Source organism: Ptiloglossa arizonensis, chromosome 1 (genome assembly GCF_051014685.1).
Source record: "Ptiloglossa arizonensis isolate GNS036 chromosome 1, iyPtiAriz1_principal, whole genome shotgun sequence".
NCBI classification, from domain to species: Eukaryota; Metazoa; Arthropoda; class Insecta; order Hymenoptera; family Colletidae; genus Ptiloglossa; species Ptiloglossa arizonensis.
Window position 1 is genome coordinate 21768227 of NC_135048.1, and position 20556 is coordinate 21788782.

The following is a 20556-nucleotide window of genomic DNA, read 5'->3' on the forward strand; positions in this document are numbered from 1 at the left end:
AACTGTATATACGTTTAAAATATATGTTATTGCTTAAAACATTCAGCATAATAGTCACATGGTTTATTCTTTTTTGAACGTTCTAAAAGATATGAGATGTACAAATATAAAATTACAACTGAATATTTAACATTATGTAATACTGCTATAATATTATTACTTGAATACAACATATAATTTTTGGTATAGTCTTAAATAAATATCACATGCAAATTATTTTTATGATTCAGTTTCTTACAATATTAAATATACAAGATGGAATGCATAATACAATTTTGAAGTTAGTATATTATAATATAATGCCTGTTAAGTAAGTATCATCCACATACTCAAGATTAGAAAATCTAAGATAGGCACTTTTGTCCTTGTGGTTTTACATTGGAATGCAAATATATATATATATGAAGAAATTGACTAATTTTTGTGGTATAGATTGAGCATCCAGTAACATTCAAAAAGACAGGGTATAACAAATGAAATGTTACATTAAATTGTATAGTTGTGAAAACTTTCAAGATTACATTACCGACATTTTATCCTAAAACTTATATTACAAAAAAAAGTTTATGACATTGAGAAACAGTTTCACTATTCTCTTTTCATTCTTTAAAATACCACATTGAAATATGCAATATTTTGCTCCTTCTTTGTGCTAGAAAGAACAGTAGAATTATTTAAAGAATTTTGCCTTAAACCAAGCAGTACATTAACATATTCATTCATTATATGTACTGCTAATTAAAAACTTGCTATTTATAAAAAAATCTAAGGTGTAAAATAATTAATGTGTACCATACAATCTTATTTTTAAGTTTAAATGTAACATAAGAATAAATGCTACAATATAAGACTAGACAAAATTATGAATTACTATATAATGTGTTACTATTTTAAGTTATTTATTTCTTTCTTAATAATGCCTTAAATTTTTTTTATTTATTAGCAATTAAAATTCGAAATATTTGTTATATGTTATATTTATGTTATTTTTAAATATAAACAAATATAAAACTGATAAGTCTATGTAATATTTTTAATATTAAATGTACAATAATAATTAAAAGTATTTCATTGTTACATGATTATAAAATTAGAATAATAAATAAAAATTACGTGAAGACATTTGATTTATGTCTTAGGTATAATAGATATTCAAAAAGTTTGTGTAATTTATTAAGATAAGATCACTCTAATAACTGTCAGTATCCCATTTTTAAATTTTAAACAAATTGTATGTATTACTAATGTAATGAATTAATGCTTTATTGTTATAATTACTAGTGTACAAATAATATAGAAATTTATTATTGAAATAATCAATATGTATACATCCCCGCTTTCGAGATGGAACTCTTTCTCTTTATTCAAGATTCGTATTATACCCTGTCATCTCCACTATTGTTCATGTTTCTACAGTGTGAAAAATCCGTCGACTTGAGAGCATTTTTTGTTGTGCGTCGCCCCGAATTTCATTCTCTAATCAAAGTTAGTTCTTACATTTATTATTATATCTTTATGGCAATATTACCAATAAATGAGTGGGTTTTTTCAATGAAAATGAATTTAAACATGATGCCATTCAAATTATTTTACATTGTGCGTAAAATGAAACACTTCTGTAGATCATATTTAGACTCACTTTTACCGAGAAAACCTTGCTAAATTTTGCCTAATATATATGTTTTATATATGTTAATATATTTTGTCTCAATGTACCTCATTCACTTTCTTCGTCGGACGGATTATGCGAAGATTGGTTCTTGACTCAAAATAATATTCGTTATCGACCTCAAACTTAAGACAGTAGATGGAACTTCAATTTTCATCTCAAAGGCGAGATTATATAGTATTTGATATTTCTGTATAATAACAAACGAAATAATAAAAAAAACATAAATTTATATAGTAAAATATAAACGATAAAAAATGAGATCAATGATAATATACACACGCGCGCATGTGTATGTGTGCGTGCGTGCGTGTAGTAAACATATATATATATATATGCAGAGAGAGAGAGAGAGAGAGAGAGAGAGAGAGAGAGAGAGAGAGAGAGAGAGAGAGAGAGAGAGAGAGAGAGAGAGAGAGAGAGAGAGAGAGAGAGAGAGAGAGAGAGAGAGAGAGAGAGAGAGAGAGAGAGAGAGAGAGAGAGAGAGTAAACTAACACCATAATCAAGATGTTACATTCATTTCCTTGACTCTAAATCACATTGGGCACAATTTCCAATTTTACTATGCTAATTTGCCTCTCTGAGAGACAGATATATATCTATTTATATTAGCATTTTCTGTCTCTCAAACACAATAAGTGGAGTGAAGCTGGAATAGCAAAATAGTATGGTGGAAATAATCCCTCAGATTTGAGTACAACTGGCAGCAAGAAATTTTTCCAAAATTAATAATATACTATAATATAGTGAGAAAGTGGAATATCATAATATAATGTACATTAAATTTATAAAGAAACATATACATGCATTCAGTAGACTTATAGATAGACATCAGACATTCAAGTATGCTGTATATACATCCATATGCAATTGCATATGTACATACATAACAGGCACACATATATACAACCACTCAGCATAACAAGCAAGTACAATATTAGCAAATCCACACATAACACCTTAGAGATGCGCTCGTAAAAGAGACCTGAATATCAGTGTACTGTACCTGCCTCAGGCTTTGAAACTACCAACTCCTATTTAAGAAATTTCTTATCTAATGTAGCTTCAACCTCTACCATTTTCACTCTACCCTGAAGAGTAAAAGAAAAGACACACCGCCAAAGGCAAGTACTTATATAAGGAGGTACTGAACCTCCCATCAACCAGTCATAGGCAGTACTGATAGATAGATCATCAAAAGATAATGATTGTTTTTCTTGCATTCACAGGTTTAAGGTTAATAATACATAGGGATTATTAATTTAAACCAGATATAAAAAATACCCAGGTACTTCAGAGCCTGATACTGTACCGCCATATAGGATATGTCCTGAGTAGACAAGGTAAAGTTAAATGTCTGTGAGATTTTTAATTTTTATAAGATTTAATATTTTTAAGTTATTAATTGTTTTTGTTCAGACGTTTTTATTTTCATAGAGGGAAACATCATTAAAAGTTAAGCCTCATATTTTATAAATATCTCTACTCAAGTTTAGTTCGTCTACTCAAGACATGATGGATATTAAGGTGTAGTTCTAAACTCTTAAGTACTTGACTATCTCATGTATTAATAGCATTAAATCGGATCAAATTATATTGGCCACTCAAGGTCACTTTTCCAACTGTAAATCACACCATATACTACACTTATTTCGGCATCATAACAGCTTGTCTCTGTTGGAAGACAAAATGAGTGCGCCCATAGATTTGCATCAAATAGTATAATAAGTATAACTCTATAGTGACTATTGAGCGCCCAGTCAATTTTAATAGTAGTAACAAAAATAACCAATAGTAATCGTGTTTCTATTAGTTTCAAAAACATAAGTATAAAAAAATTCTAGTAAATTGAGTTAATTTTTACTCAATGAACATGCTATTTAAGATAATCTCATATCTGTAATGTTTAATTTAACCGCAAGTGGTACTGAACTCCATTTTTGTGAAGAGCTCCTCAGAGAGTACAGTATTGAAAATGCGATACATTTTAGAAATTTGTTTTCTCTTTTTCTTTTATTAAATTTGTACGTGATACTTTTATTGCCATCGGCGGTTAATTTATACACGCGTTTAGTTTATTATTACTATTACTATCACTATTACTATTACTATTACTATTACTATTACTATTACTATAACAATAACAATAACAATAACAATAACAATAACAATAACAACAACAACAACAACAATTATCATCATCACCATCACCATTGTTGTTATTATTACTATTGTTGTTGTTGTTGTTGTTGTTATCATCGTCAACTCTGACAGTTTATTTTATGCAATTATTACATAAGATCGCATTGAGTAAGTCTCACTTTCATTTAATTATTTTATATTAAAAACATGTCTTTGAGTACTTTTTAATTATTTTAGGAAGATAAATACGATTAAAAGTTTTAATTAACGAGCATAAAAAAGTTGTAGAGCACTTACACATACACAGTGTACTATTTGTATGCATGTACAAGATTCTTTGTGAATGTGCATATATGCATGTGTATATATACATATATTTCATATAATATGGTTAGTATAAAGATTAGATTAATCTACAGAATATAGAGATTAACATACAGGGTGTCCTACTTAAATGGGTTGGGAATGTATTACTAAATGTTTGAGATAGAAAAGCATAAGGCAAAACCAAATGATTTTAAATGCTCCTACTTATCAAGTTACAGTTGCAAAATGCAATAATTTTTAAATAGGAGTTCATATTTTTTAGTGCATTAATCACCGCCGTTCCTCATCCTCCACATGAAAGCATTAAAACACATTTGCAAAAAGACTTACGATTAAGAGATACTTCAACTTTAAATTTGCGAAATAGTACTTCTATCTTTTAACATGTAAGAACCTAGATATTACATAAAAATAACAGAGATATATCCCCCCAAGCCATACAACTTTTACAAACAATACGTTTTCTTATTATGTTTTTGAAAAATATAATTCTTCTCTGTTTTGTTTTGTATTTACCAATAATAGTAAAGATATTAAGAACTCTTGTTTTTATTGGGGTACCTTATATAAATCAAATTTCAAAATTAATTAACACCAAAAATTTGTTTCTATGTGGTATAAGGAGATGTAATAATATTAATTTACTTGTAAACACTCCTTGTTATACTTGCAATATATAAGGTTCACACTTACAAATACCCTGTAATAAATAGTTTTTGATATCGTGTTATATATATAATATATATTTATATCATGTTATGTATATATGTAACATACACATACATATACAAATCTATTTTTTGTACAAGAAACTAAAGTAAAAAAAAAAAAAAAAAATATAAATTGCAAATAGAATACATTTGTATAAATTATATAATTGACAATAATTATTTCATATCTAGATTAACTTGTAACTTTCAAATATATTAATACTGCTTTGATTAAACTTAATGTAATATTCTGAGATTTTTAGTTGAAATATTTATCAAATATAAAAAATAGTAAATAATAAGTTAATATCTCTAAATTGATATATGATTTACATTAATATATAATTTTTGAAGTCTTTAATTTTTGTACAATGCACAAAGCAATAACTGTAACTTAAATCATAATTTAATAAGATTTTTGTGATGTCCAAATCTTATTTGTTTGTAAATGCATCATCGATGTTATGTTTACTATATCTAATAATGTTCTGAGATTTCAAATTGCATTAAAATATACTGTACTAAGCAGGACTGTATCATGTTTATATTCTAAAAAAACAAATGTTTGTTTCTAATTTTTTTGGTTGATTTCCAACATAAAGACAGTTCAATAGTTTGGCACAAGTAATATAAGTTTGTGATATAACAATAATTTTTCTACAACACTTCTGTGTCACACTGAATACTCTTTTTTATCTGAGCATCTATATTGTGAGTTTTTATCATTACATAAAATTTTTAATTACAGTGTAAGTATGATGCTGATCTGATATATGTATTTGTTTTTCAGGAATACACTTGACAACACAAAACTTATTTTCATTATCACAGATGTACGTATGACGTTAAGACTCTCAATTGATATAATAAACATTACTAATGTCATTCTACCAATCAGAAAACTTCCGCTTTCTGTGTATCTGTAGTAATAAGAACAAGTTTTTTCTTACCGAGCGTAGTCCTCAGAGATTTGTATACAGATAATTACCACTTTTGACAGCAATAATTCGTAATTTTAACAGTATTAACATAAATTTGTATTTGTCGATAATTATTAACCGTTATAGCACACTACATATTTTTATAATATGAAATGTTTAAGTGTCATATACCTAATTATTCAGATCATTGATAGCTTGTAAGATTCGTTTAACGTGTCCTACTTTAGTAATACCAAGTTCCTTAAGATCCCTACGGGCTAGTGTTAACAATTCCCTACCTCGTATGTCGTGAGACACGAACTTGTCTGTGTATTCACCCAATTGTAGATTCTCTAACCAGGAGCATACTTCTTGAACACCCCATGTAGTAACTTGATCCCTAGCAGGATGTCCACTAGAATTACCTCCTGAACGCCGGAATTTTAACCAGAATAAACCTTTGTGGCGATTTTTTTTATCACCCTGTTTAAATAAATCTTTTAATAAGCTTAAAAACTTAAAAAAAAAACATTCAAAATATGTTACCTGTTCATCTGATGGTAAACTTTGTAAATATACTAATCCTGTACCTCCTTCATCAAATATACATTTTTTCAATTCCTGTTCCATATTGGCCAAAGAGAATGATAACTTACTTTCTAAATCTTCTCGCAATCTCTGCATTAGATAACCCTAATTATTAATAAGCAATGAAATATCAAAATAAATTAATGAAATACAATATACTTACTAAATTATGTGCTTTATCTCTAAGTAATTCACACGAGTCTTCATAAAGTTGCCTTGCACTTGAGACTAATTCTGTTACAACTGGTCTCAAATCGATCTGTTAAAAAATGTGACTCATAAAAATGTTGTATAAATTAATAAATCAATCTTTATCTCTAAATAATCGTTTCAAAGAAAATATTTAATAAATCATGATGCTAAAAAAAATTAAAATGTAATTATAAACAAAAGATATTATTATTATAAGAAAGGATATTATTGATATTTAATAATAATTTAATAAAGACAACTACTAACGCCTTGTAATATTTTTCCATCAGGATGTACTTGTTCAAGTGCTTGGGCTGTCCTAGCTGCAACTTGATATAAATCTGGCTCTAAACTTGGATGTGATATAATGAGTAGTTTGACCCATTTAACCAGAGTTGTAACTACTTCAATGAATCCCAGTAAAATAAGCATTTCTTCGTCATTTAAAAGTGATGGTTTACTCTGTGTATACAAATGAGACTTAGGTTGTGATTGTAATTGTGCATTGCTTAAAGTAGATGTTGATTGGGATATTGCATTGAGCGTATTGCGCTGTTTCTCTTCCCATGTTTTTAAAGATGTTTCAAGAGCCTACAAAATACAAATTATATTACAGTTATTTTTTACACACAAACACTTGCGCGTATTATGGATATAATTGAATTATTTTACTTACCCTATTTCTGTAAAGCATTTGCATACGATTTTTGTGTATAATACGTATAATACCAGGTGGTTGAATCCAAGCTTCACCATCAACTTGTATAGGTACTCCTTCATCGCCCAAAATATTAATTTGAACTGTTTGACACTGTGCAATTCTATGATGCTGCAAATTAATAAGTCGTGATGCAGCCATTTGTACAGAACCAAATACAGCAACAACTTCCAATATACGGTCGTCAAAAGATGGCGCTAAAAATAAATCTCCTTCTTTTGTACCTCCCCAAAAGTTTGTGCCACCCATAAAGCTAAGAAAAACAAAATTTGTTTCAGTTGTAAAATTTAGAAAAATACCTACTTTATTTCTACATTTATACCTTGGAATGTTTAGTACAACAATCCCTTGTAAAGAAGGTAATGGTATCCGTTGACCATCACATTCTAATTGTACTCTTTGTTCAAGATTTTTATATGTTTTTTGTAACCATTGTTTGGATCCCAATACACCATACCACATATAATTTTTTGCCCGTGATCGACATTTCTCAGGGTGTTCTTCTCTCTTATGATGAAAGTCAAGACTGATTTTTGCATCAATACCAATTCCAAAATAATTATTCATAACACAACGTTCAAAATAGCCTTCCCTGGAAAATTGAACAAAATATGTTTTATTATTATAGCATACTAATTTGATTCATTCAATACAAAATAATACATTTTATTGTTGTGGGTATTATCAGTTATCTATACTAAACTTTTTTACTAAACTGTTTCAAAATATTATTATTAGATATAATGACTCATTATTAAATTATTCACAATTATCATGCATCATACATCATGCAGCTACTTTACAACAAATCATTAATAATTCAAACAATACTATAAAAATATAATCTTAATAAGGTATAATACTATACATAAGAGATAATACTTTAGTTATCAAATTTAAAAAATAATTAATTATATATTTAATAGAAATCGGTAAAAAGGAAAGTCTAAAGTAAGGTATGTTACAAAAATCTTATTATGTTGCGTATAAATACAAACCAAGTAGAATCAGTACAACAAAATGTATTAAACTTACATTAAAGTTTCATCAGGGTCCATTAATGGTGATACTGCAGCACAAAGTGCATCTGCATTTGCAAGTAATGCTTGACTAATGAGACCTGTTCCTCCACTGACATCTATAAAACATAGAATACTTAATAGAAATAATGTTTATCTTAAAAATTGCGTTTTATATAGTCAAATATTAATAATTTTATTTCATAAATTTTCTATTTTAGTATTAGTCTATTTATATATTCATACTTGGCGCCAATTAAGTTACATTCAAAGTAGTGTATCACTGTGGTGCAACCACTGTTTGTTTTCTCACTACTAATCAAACTTGTTTGCTTTTGTCTTGTATTCTTATATTTATTTTTTTTCAAAGGTATTTATATCATTATCTTTGTGTCTATAACTTTCTTACTGTAAAGAGATAAGGAATAAAGCAATAGAGTTAATAAGTAGTAAAAGATTTACCTCTCAGTGGGCTTGAATAGCTAACTAAATTGATGCCAAGAATAGTATCATAATTTTATGATACTACTTTGCATTTATCGTTTTGATAATATGATAGAAAAATATTATTTTATATGAAAAGTAAAATACTTACTTGGCCACATAGATAATTGAACCAAAGGATTTATAATTGGAAGTTTTTTAGTATCTTCGGTTTTATCAACGGATTTTACTCTTTCATGACGTAAACTTATATTAGAACCACCAAATCTTGCAGCTGTGGCAGCTAAAGAGACTACTTCCGATGCTTTTAATAAACTCCCGCTACTAATTCGACGAGTTGCTTGAGGAGAAAAACCGGATTCAAGCAGCTCTACGCTTACTATTCATTTGTAAAATAGTTTAATGTCTTTAAATAATTTAAATACATCAAAAATATTTTATGCAAATAATTTATAGAAACAATATTCCATAAGAACAAATCTTCATAAGTGAAAAATATAACTTCAGTAAAGCAATAAAAAATAGATATGTATAAACATATAGTATTTTATATATAATTTCATGTATTTTAATAAATGAAACTATTGACTTACACTTTTCCATACTTTCACCATTATGTCGTCTAAAGTAAGGGCTCATTTTATACCCTATGTCTAAATCATGTTGACTTTCAATCGACATTGATGGACTAGGCGGATTAATTATAACACTTATTGTAGGTGGAAAATTATTAAGTTTTTCGTTTGTTGGCGTAGTATCTGACGAAACAGTAAAACAACATACAGGACTCAATAAATCAGATGTTTTGCCATCTGGAGAATCTTTAGATTTGCCAACTTCTGTAGTATTTTGTCCAGATGGTCCTAATTTATATTTGACTTTATTATTCTGTTGAAAATTAATAAAAAGTTTTAATTACAATTAGTAAGTACATTTTAGATTAGAATCATTAGATTAGTTATATTAAATGTACCTCTTTCTCTATAATTATGGCATTTTTAGTTTGTTTCTTAAATGATCGTCTAGCAATATCATTGCCTTCTACAAATTGAGCTAAACTGCAATATTTTTGTGGTTTCTCAATATTCTCAGATTCTAAACACTCTCTTACAGAGTCATATTTTTCTCCAATCATTGTACTAATCAAATCTTGTCCAAGAGAGCTTAAATCATCAATTAAACTTTCAGAATTTTGTATTTCACTAGTAAACATGTCTGAATTATCAGGGGAATCAATATGACCAATTTCAGAACTATCAGATCTTTTTGTAGAATCAAATATATCACTACTTATACGAGCTAGAATAAATAAGACAAGTTATCTATAAAATACATACAAAGTAATTTAAATGTATTCACATAAAGTATTTTGAGTTCTTAATAGCAATATTTTGATATTAAAATGAATTTAATAATCTATGTAATTATACAAGTTATTAAATGTACAGTGTGTTTCGCATAAAGTGTTAGTAATAAGAATGTTGTAAGAACTACTAAAGATACAAAAACTGATATGCTTTATTACTTAAAAAAATAATACGGATGCTATTGTATCTTCTTCTTTCGGATAATCTTATAACAAATACATGTGATCATATACAAGTTTTCAGTGCATACAATTTTAAACATGAAAAAAGAACTCTGCCACTTTCACTAAAATAGTTTTTGAGAAAATAGTTCATAACACTTTATGCAAAACAACTTACAAAATAAAGTTTGATTTCTTAAAAGATATCTAATATAAAAATTTTATATTGTAAATTAAACTAAAATTTTTCCAAAAAAATAACATTAACATATTAATAACACGATTTTTTTCAATGCCACATATATGATGTAGTTGTTTAACATCAAAAGTTAAATAAATTATAATGACATTATTAATTATGATTATATACATTTTTTATTTATATACTTACCAATTTCACTTTCACTATTTCGAATAACATAACTCTTAAAATCCAAGGTATCAGATATTATACTATCTGTACTAACAATACTATTACTACAGCTACCTCTAGTTGTATCCATTTTATTTCTATTTTCAAATTTTTGTTCATGTTCTGGGGATATGTGTCTAAATTGGATTGAATCTGAATCAGGAGAAATAATAATGTCTTGCATAGTAGCATCATCTGAAGGTGAACTTGTATCAAAGTTAGTTCTTGTAATGCTTGTTTGAAATTCTGAAGAAGCTTCTATGTTATTATATTCAGATATATGTTGATCATTACATGCATGAATTTCTGTTTCTTGTTGGTTACACATAGTCATAGACTGAGTTGTAAGTGCTTGAAAGTTAAATGAACTGAAACAAAATTGAGAAATTTATATTTTACAGTATATTCTATGATAAACACATTACAATATTGTCTGTATCGTCTTAATTAGTTTAATTTGTTTCTGTTATCTTTTTATGTTATAAATAGTCTTGTGTTTCCAAAAATGCATTAGCTATTATTGCCTTCATTTTTGTATTAATTAATTACAACATTTAAATAAAAAATTAGTTCCATGTAATGATATTAGCTGTAAGAATATCAAAGTATTGAAAATGTATTAAAGTAGCACTGATTTCATTTTCATTAACTCATATATGGAAAATTTTGCACATTAATTGACTTTCATTTTCATGGCCTTACAGTTATCCAAAAGCATTATAGAAAATTAGAACACTTAAAAAATTTGTTATGGGAAAAATGGAAGAAAATATATTTATTGAATAAAGTACAACACGTTTGAAGCTATGGAAAATAAGAATTAAAAATGAAAGATGAAGAATAATAGAAACAAACGTTTTGTACAAAATTTCATGTAGCCTCTATGACTTTTGTGTTATTTTTTATCTATTGCAAAGTTTATAAATTCCTTTTTTATTAACATATATACCTAACCATTTAAAAAATAATATGTTTCAAAAATATACTGTTTCTATGATTAACAAACTATTGAAAAGGAAAATATTTGTGTGTATAAATTTATATAAATTGTAATTATTTAAAGTTCTATGAGCAACCTTAACATTATTCTTAATGATTATTAATAACACTGTTTAAGAAATTTTTCCAACACCTTCTTTCGAATTTGCAGAGTATCTCATTTCAGCATTGAACAGTTAATTTATTAAAAGAATAAGTGATGCTTAAATAAGTTTTGCTTTGCCTTAAAATATTATTTAATGTGTTTTAAATGCCATACTTGTAAGCATCTTGCAAGCATCTTGCAAGCATTTATTATATAGCAAATATTTATTGTTTTTAATCTTGTAAGAATATAATAATAAAATGCAAGTTCAAAAGTTGGACAGTGTAATTTGTATACAACATAAAAAGCAATATACTTACCCTTGTGGTAAATTTTCACTATTCCGCCTAATATCAGCAAAACCATCAGGAGCAGGCAATGTTAATAACTCTTCAGGTTGAGAATCTCTTCTAAGATCAGGCATTGGACTTAAAGATGCCACGTTAGGAGTAGGACTAGCAGTACATATTGAATCTTCTGTACTTTTTAGAGATTCTATGAATGGTCCTACAGATAAATTTTCAACGTGATCTACTTTCAAACCAGGAATATCCATTTGTTGCTTTTTGTCTAAAGTGTATTATTTGTATTATCAATAGGTATTAGAAAAAGCAAAAACTAGAAAAATAATAAAATTTAACTTACTTGATACAGAATTTACTATTGTAGTATCATCATCTAGTGAAGTAGTTATATTAGCTGTTTTAACAATATGTTTTGTATCAGCAATAATTTGATTATCCATAGTCAATTGTGAATATTCCACAAGATGTCTTATAATTCTTTTTAAACTGTTTGCTCTAAAAATTCAGTAAAAATGATACAAAATATTTAATGTCCATGTGCTATTAGTATTACATTTATACTTATACAAAGAGTAGTATAATATACCTTGACATTACAATTTCTTTTTCCATAAGACGTCTTTTCCTTTGAACTCTTTTTAAGTTTGTTATATCTTTTTCTGGCTTTTCTAATACTCCTTTCTCACAACTGTCTGGTGAAATAGAAATTTCAGCATTTAGTGTAATATTATCTGCATCTTCTGAATACTCAGTTAAATAACATTCTTCTTTACATAATATTTGTAATAACAAATCCAGCTTGTGCTGAAGTATTTTACATTTTTCTTCCACTTCTTGGTCCTCTGAGTTTATATTTTCCACTATATGTGTTGCAAAATCTTTTACTGTGTCACATAAAATTCTGTCAAGAAAAATATCTTGTTGAAATAATCTACATTACTTAATTTACTATATTTTTCTTGTATGTGTATATGCATATGTATAAATAAAATGTGTGTGTGTGTATTAATATTAAATTTCTAAGCAATGAATAATATTTTTTCATAACATTGTAGTTATAATGAAAATGTCATTATAATTACAAATTTATAGATAAAAACTTTATTGGAATGTTAGGATAGAATTCTAAATATTTTTATATAGTTACTTCATGAATTTATTTTCAATTACGTATTATTTATATAATTACTTATTAGTTATACCAATTAGTTATCTTCCTAATTCATTCTTATACTATTTTCTACGAAATACTTACTTAATGCTAGATAAAACTACATTATCTTGATCTGACTGTAAAATGTTTGTTATGTGCTTAATAACATTGTTCTCATATTGATGAATAATATTGGATTTTAAAGTAGTTTCAGATCGACTTAAAGCAGTTTTATGACATGGCAAAGATATGCTACGTTCAAAAGTCATAATACTCCATCGATCAAGCATTCTTGTGCCTGCCTTTTCATATTTCTCTAATAATTGGGGTAAATGAGTATCATCATCACAAGAAGACCCCCAACCCAATACACGAGCCAGATCATTTCCTGTTCCCAATGGCAGAACTCCAACTTGGCACTGCTTCTATTTTAAATTTTAAAGCAATAAATAATCTTACTAGATATTTTATAAATATATGCACGAAGAAACGATTAATAATTATGAAAATGCATTAGTCAAAACCTCAAAGTTCATGAAACTGTTTCCTATTTTTATAAACTTAATTTTGTTGGTTTATAGCTATTGTTAAAAAATAATGCAAATAAGCTACATAAACTTTGAGGGATAAGTTATATTGTAAAATAAATAAATATTTATCTATTATGCAGCATACATTGCAAATAAATAAAGTAACTTTTGAACACCAAAATAAAATTTGTTTCTTACAAAAATTTCTAAGAACAATTACATATCTCACTACAAAATATTTTATATTAAATTCTCTTTATTAATAGGTCTATATTGAATTTGTTTGACTACACATTTTATATTTTAATTCAACTTGTATTATTTATATCAATTTGCACATTCCTATACTAATCATATTTTAAAATAGAGCAGAAATTATTTTTTCCAAATTCTGTACTCAATGATTAAATTTTTTTACAAAATACTTCATAGCCTCTAATAAGAGAACTGGTTACAAACAGTCTTTACATTATAAAATGGAATTGAATTCATTTCATTGGTACACTGTAGAAAGAAAGTAATTAAAATTTAACAATACCCTGATTCTATAAACTAAAAAGACTGTTATAACAATTAACAATTTAATCTAAGTTATACGTACATGTCTGCAATTTTCTTTATGTTCTATAGAAATTACATTAATTATTATTTAAATCATAAACATATCATTGCATAATTTATTAACTACACTCAGCATAAAATAATTAATATAACAATGAATAAATTTCAAAAAATTTCATAAAAAACATTATTATATAAAATTATAAATGATAAAAGTAGCAACATAATATTTAACTGAAAATTATTCACATTTAAGAATACTTATGATATTCGTGCTTAATTTACACTTACCATCTACAAATAAAGTTAATGAAGCTTCACGCATACAAAGAATCCTAATGCACAAACACCAGTATCATCTGAAATAAAATGATAAAAGAGACACGCCATGCTGTTTAAAATATTAAAGCTTTCCATTATCATTTATTTAACTCTTATGTGAAATTTATGTGCCTACAATCTCTAAGTAAATTTGAGTCAAATTGACTCAATATAAAGCATGTACATCTTATGATAAACATAAGAAAATATGTAAAGTACTCTATGATACTTTTACTAAACAGGGTGGAAAGAAAAAAGGGTTCATAATTTTTAGGGCAGATAGTACACACCAAATAGAACAGAAAAAGTCCTAATAAACATCTGTTTTCTTTTTCTATTATCTCTGTGGCTGTTCACTGATCATAAAGATGCATAACTAACATTTCTGTAGTGATGCAATGTCTCATAAAAAGATAATCCTGTGTTATAATATGTGTATAGTGTGGACAGATAGATAATCTATTGTTTCTAACTTTATAAACATTAGTTTTTCGTCCCACGTTTATTAGAACTTTCCTGTTCCATTTGGCGAATACTATCTGCCCTAAAAATTATAAACTTTTTTTTCTTTCCACCTTGTACATAGAAGAGTATTGCTGTTCATCCTCAAATATACTTTTATCTCTATTAAAATAAGTTTGACAATATATATTCTATTCATTCCAAACATTCCTGACAGAAACTAATTTGTCTTTCATTTATTTTGTGATACATTTACGTTTTCTTTTTCTTAATTTTAAGTGAAAATAATTCACTTTTCACAGAAGGGCTAACAAAATTAACTTCACACAAGTATTCTGGCAAAATATTATAACATTCTAAATAATAATAATATAGTGTGGACATGCGAATCGTAGAAAAATAATTTCATTTCAGTTTTATTTAACTTAATTACGTTTTTTCAACTATATAATTATGTGACTCATAGATGTTTATAATTGTATTAAATGTTTGTGTGTACATATGTGCACATAAACAACATTTAATATTAATAACTCCATAGAGCATTGCAGATTCTGTACAGCATAATCAAGTTTAAGATAAATATATGTATGTATATAACATAACAAGTTTAAATTCATGCATTGGCCAATATTTACAAAATACAATATCACTCAAATTCTCTACTTTTACTTACATGCATCCCTAAACGATCAATCTCAGAAAGGACCCAACCAACAGATCCATCACCACTGCATACCAATATCCGAAATGGATCAAAATGACGGAACAACCTCAACCTATTTGCAATAAATTACCAATATGTTTTATTTTAAAAATTAGAACTTAAAAAAACAATTAAGCACAATAAATCTTACCCTGGCCCTGGCCCTCCTTTTATAAGATCAAATACTTGTGCTGGATTTAATAATTGTTTAAATCTTCTAAGAAATTTAACACCTTGATTGTCACCAGATTTACTATTTACAAATACTAAAAGTGGACTGCATCCAGTAGGTCTAATAGCTTCCCAAGCTTCATCACTACCTATTTTTTATTAATTCATATTATTTCAACATAGCAAAAATTGATTTTATATCATAAATAATATTACATTTTATAAATGTAAAACCTTATAATTATTAAAATATAAAAAGTTATTGTATATTAAAAATGTTACTAAAATTTTACAAGTTACCTATACTATGTAATGCTGTAGGAGGAACTACACTCAATTTAGCTGGTCCTAATGGACATTTAACAGACATGGAAGGTCTACATGCTGTGTGCACTGTAGCTCTACACCATAAACATCTCCAATCTTGAAGCCTGAATAAGTGGTAGAAGAAAATGAACATACAATTTAAATACTAACATTGTATACTTTTATACCTGAGCACAGAGCCACAAGTTTTGTCACACACTACACATTTTGAGGATACTGGTAAGTTGCCTTCCATCCACTGATGTGGCATGGTAATGTTCTAAACAAAAAAGTGTAAGCAATTTAACTAATGATTATCATTCTTTCAAATAAATTAATTTAAGGAATTATATTTATTATAATATAATAAAAAAAATTTATCAGTTGATTCTTCAAATATTACTTTTTATTTTCTATTATCCACTTATGATTTACTAAGCTTATGCAACTTATTCAATACATACCAGAAAATAGGTCTATAACTATTTGAATAATTTAATATTCAAATATTTTAAATGTATTCAAGAGTTATGAATAAACTTACAATATTTGAGAATATCATTATTGATGATCATTGGAATATTACATCTTGTCATTGTCAATCTCATTGCATATAAATGTATACAAGTACAAGCGGATCATTTGCGTAACATATCTTACATTAGTGGTTTAAAGCTCCTTACAGGCAAAAAATGTGAACCTATTAGTTTTTCTTTATCAAAATACAAATGTTATTCAATTAAAAAAGAGTTTAAAAACATTAAATAGTATCAACCATACCAGAAAATAGATTTCTTGTAATAATTTTATTTTAATCAATATTAAATTAATTGTAGTTTAGTCAGTATTATATATAATAAAATGAAAACAAAATTTTAATAAACTTCTTATACATACTCCATCTTGGTCCTCAATAATATCCTTGCCAATAGATGCCAATGTAGTCCATTTGCAATTATTTATTGCTTTTAGGCTACATCGTTTGTGAACTTTATATTTACATATTTCACAACTTAAACCATGAGAAGTAACACCTATGATATATAAATTATTGTATTTTATTTTATATAAAATAAATTATACATTAGCAATATTTGAGTCAAAATGTATTAATTTGTTAAAATAACAATTGAATTGGAAAACAGAATAATACCTTGATTGCTTTTAATATATTTTTAAATACACTACATTCTGTGAATATTTTAATATAACATCTTATTCACCAATTTATTTTAGCAAATTATTACTACATAATTTATCAATTTCTTTCTTAGAATATATTAAATATTATGATTTTTTTAAATGTTGGAACTACAAGTTTATTTTAAAAATTGTATTCTTTTTTGTTGTTTAATATCATATTAATCTATAATACTAAAATTGATCAAAATAAATAATTATAAATAAATAAAATTGTATTATGTTATTAATACTTCAAATATAATTTTTGCTTTATAACTTAATAGATTAATTTTTCTTATACAAAATTCAGAAGCTATTTCCCATTTGAAATATACCCCAAGAGCTATTTCCCATTTAAATTATATATTAATATAATTTAACAAAACAGAAAATGTATAGATACCACAATATGTATGTATGTACCATAAAGAGCATCTCTACAAACATTGCAGTATGTTGGTCTTGCATGACTTGTTGCATACCACTGATGATTACCACTGAGCATTTCTGTTATACCAGAATCAGTTTGAGGATGATTCTCTGCTACTGTTCTTAACGCATTTAACCAATCTTCCATTTCTTGTCTACTTTCGCCACAGAGAACCAATGATCGAAATGGAGTTATCACCTAATAATAAACATGTTATTTGATGCTTTGAAACTAATACTATATATAAGATATCATATTATAACATACAAATATCAATAAATTATTTCATAAAAAAGGAAAATAATAAGATTTTAATTTAATGCATCATATCCTAATAGGAACATTTTCCTAAAAACTTAACAACTATATAAAATATTTTACATTAAATTAATATAATTTTAAAAATTAAAGTTACTTTTATCATTCCTCATGGCACAGAATCTGTAGATCATAATACACTATTTGATAATAATTGCATTATATGTAATTGCATAATTTAAATAAAAAATTAACCATATTATTCTGAGAAAAATAACTTTGTGTATATACCCATAGAACAAAACGAAACATTACCTTGAATCGAGAACGGGTTCTCTGTTGCTTTGGTGACATTTGAATTGCAATTTCAAACACATTTGAATTCCTATAATTTGTACATATACCAAATAATTGTAAATGTTATATTGGAATAGAAGAAATCGACTTCTGGGTTTGCGAAAAGTATCATAGCAAAATGCACTGGGCATCGGAGTAACCGAAGTAGTAGTTGTAACCGCGATGCTCTTTTCTTCTTCTTTAAGCCATTGCTATGTCCTATTTTCCATGGCGCATGTCATGTCACCTCGTTTATAAATAAGTGTCCAAATGAAAACGACATACATTGTTGTAGAGTTTTATTTCGTGCATGATTCCTTTTGCCAATACACATTTATTCTGCTATCAAAAGCTACTATGAGAAATAAATTCAAGAATCACATACAAAAATGCAATATATCTAATTTTTAGGGAACTTCCATTCAAAGAAGGGTTGAATAGACTAAATGTGCGTATATTTTGCTTTCAGATATTGATTATATACTTAATTTAAAATTCATAGGATAAAACATTTGGTAATTAGAAAATGTAATTGAAGATAAAGTAAAACATAAATAACTTATTTTTGCTCATAGAACATTGATGTTAGTCTAATTATATTTATTTGTTATTTTTTATAATATAAGGAATTTAAATAATAAAACAGTAATATAAATTATAGTGGAATACATGTAACAAAAAATCTAAAAATATAAATTTGAACAAATTAATAAAAATTAAATATAAAATAATATATTTCTGTAACTCAGTTATATTTATTTACCAAATATATATGTGCATATGCGCACGCACGCACATATAATGAACATTCAAATTTTTACCTAATAAATGAAAAATACATGTATAATATAAAATAAATGTATATGGAAGTATACATATACATACGGATATATATATATATATATATATATATATATATATATATATATAGAGAGAGAGAGAGAGAGAGAGAGAGAGAGAGAGAGTAATAAAAATTTAGTATAGCAAAAATTTATTTTATATAGTACATAATAATAGTGTACTTTATAAGTATGAAAAGTTGGTTCTAAAGATGTTTTAAAATGAAGGGCCAAGTAAAAACATGCAATTTCCTTAGAAGGTTTTTACCATTTTATAATTTGAAGCTTCATTTCGAAATATCTATACACAAATAAGAATTCGACTTTCAACGCGCGCTGTTTAAATGTTGGACACTTGAATGTTCAGCTGTAAATACATAACTTACACAGGAAAATATACATAATCACGCATCAACATTGTATTATTAATTGTAGAATTTTTAAAATAAAAAGGATGTGCATCTTAATATGTGAAATAGCGTTAAGACCAGTGATAATATATTTCAAAAATCACTCATTTAGCATTTTTCGTGCGAGTATGTGTACTAGGTTGTTCAATAAATTTTATCGAACGACAAAACTTATTGATCAACCTATCATATGCTGCCACGTGGACAATCACTCATACTGTATACAAACTAGATGTTTTATACTGTGTATAAACAATGCAAATCGAACATTGGATTAAAAAATTTTAATTATTGATATCATGGAAACAAACCTTCAAATTGATTTTTCAATTTCTCTTAATATGATGAATTTACTTGTTTAAACTTGTTCTATTGTAGATTTTATATATCTCTCAGTAGTATTTTAAAATAGAAAAATTGCAAGTAGAGAATGGTATATGAATTAAATAAGAATTACAAAATTATCTTGTATTTAATAGAACCCGCATCTCGAAAATTTATGTGAACTAAACGCTCCTCTTAATTCGTTTCTACTCCGATGATGGCGCAAATATCATTTCATCGTATAACCTTATGGTAAGTTTACATGTACTCTTAACTATCAGGACGATGTAATATTTTTCAAATAAATAGTATAGAAACATATCTACAAAAATAAATAACAACAACAACAAAGACTATTAACTTTTTCTAAAAAAAAATAACCCATAAATGAATATTGTTATAATTACTCATTATGATTATCTTTAGTTCTAATTTATAAAATTATGAAGCTAACGTATTGAAAAGTTGTTATATATTATTCTGAATTTGCTTGACCATAGATTTACTT

The 20556-nt window shown here is 26.5% G+C and overlaps 1 protein-coding gene across 7 annotated transcripts; it reads right to left on the reverse strand.

Annotated features, from left to right (window-relative positions):
- Nucleotides 1-1151: 1151 nt before the first annotated feature.
- On the reverse strand, nt 1152-18885 carry LOC143146313 (diacylglycerol kinase eta). Of its 7 annotated transcripts, XR_012991900.1 has the most exons (24): nt 18455-18885; nt 17875-18079; nt 17167-17303; nt 16458-16549; nt 16264-16394; nt 15944-16112; nt 15763-15865; nt 13315-13637; nt 12646-12960; nt 12400-12554; nt 12075-12324; nt 10650-11038; nt 9704-10029; nt 9324-9618; nt 8882-9109; nt 8303-8405; nt 7590-7859; nt 7226-7520; nt 6817-7140; nt 6521-6616; nt 6316-6462; nt 6069-6252; nt 1717-1859; nt 1152-1476 (listed from the first exon to the last, which is right to left on the reverse strand). XR_012991900.1 is itself a non-coding variant. In XM_076310504.1 (23 exons), exons 1-23 carry the CDS (start codon nt 18491-18493, stop codon nt 1840-1842), a joined length of 4596 nt encoding a protein of 1531 aa, XP_076166619.1. In that variant the 5' UTR covers nt 18494-18885; the 3' UTR covers nt 1152-1839. The 7 variants fall into 7 exon arrangements, 6 of the variants coding, with proteins under 6 accessions (XP_076166619.1, XP_076166611.1, XP_076166605.1 ...); XM_076310504.1 differs by having other exon boundaries at nt 1152-1859; XM_076310496.1 differs by lacking the exons at nt 1152-1476; nt 1717-1859 and having other exon boundaries at nt 5334-6252; nt 12075-12261.
- Between the last annotated feature and the right edge of the window lie 1671 nt (nt 18886-20556).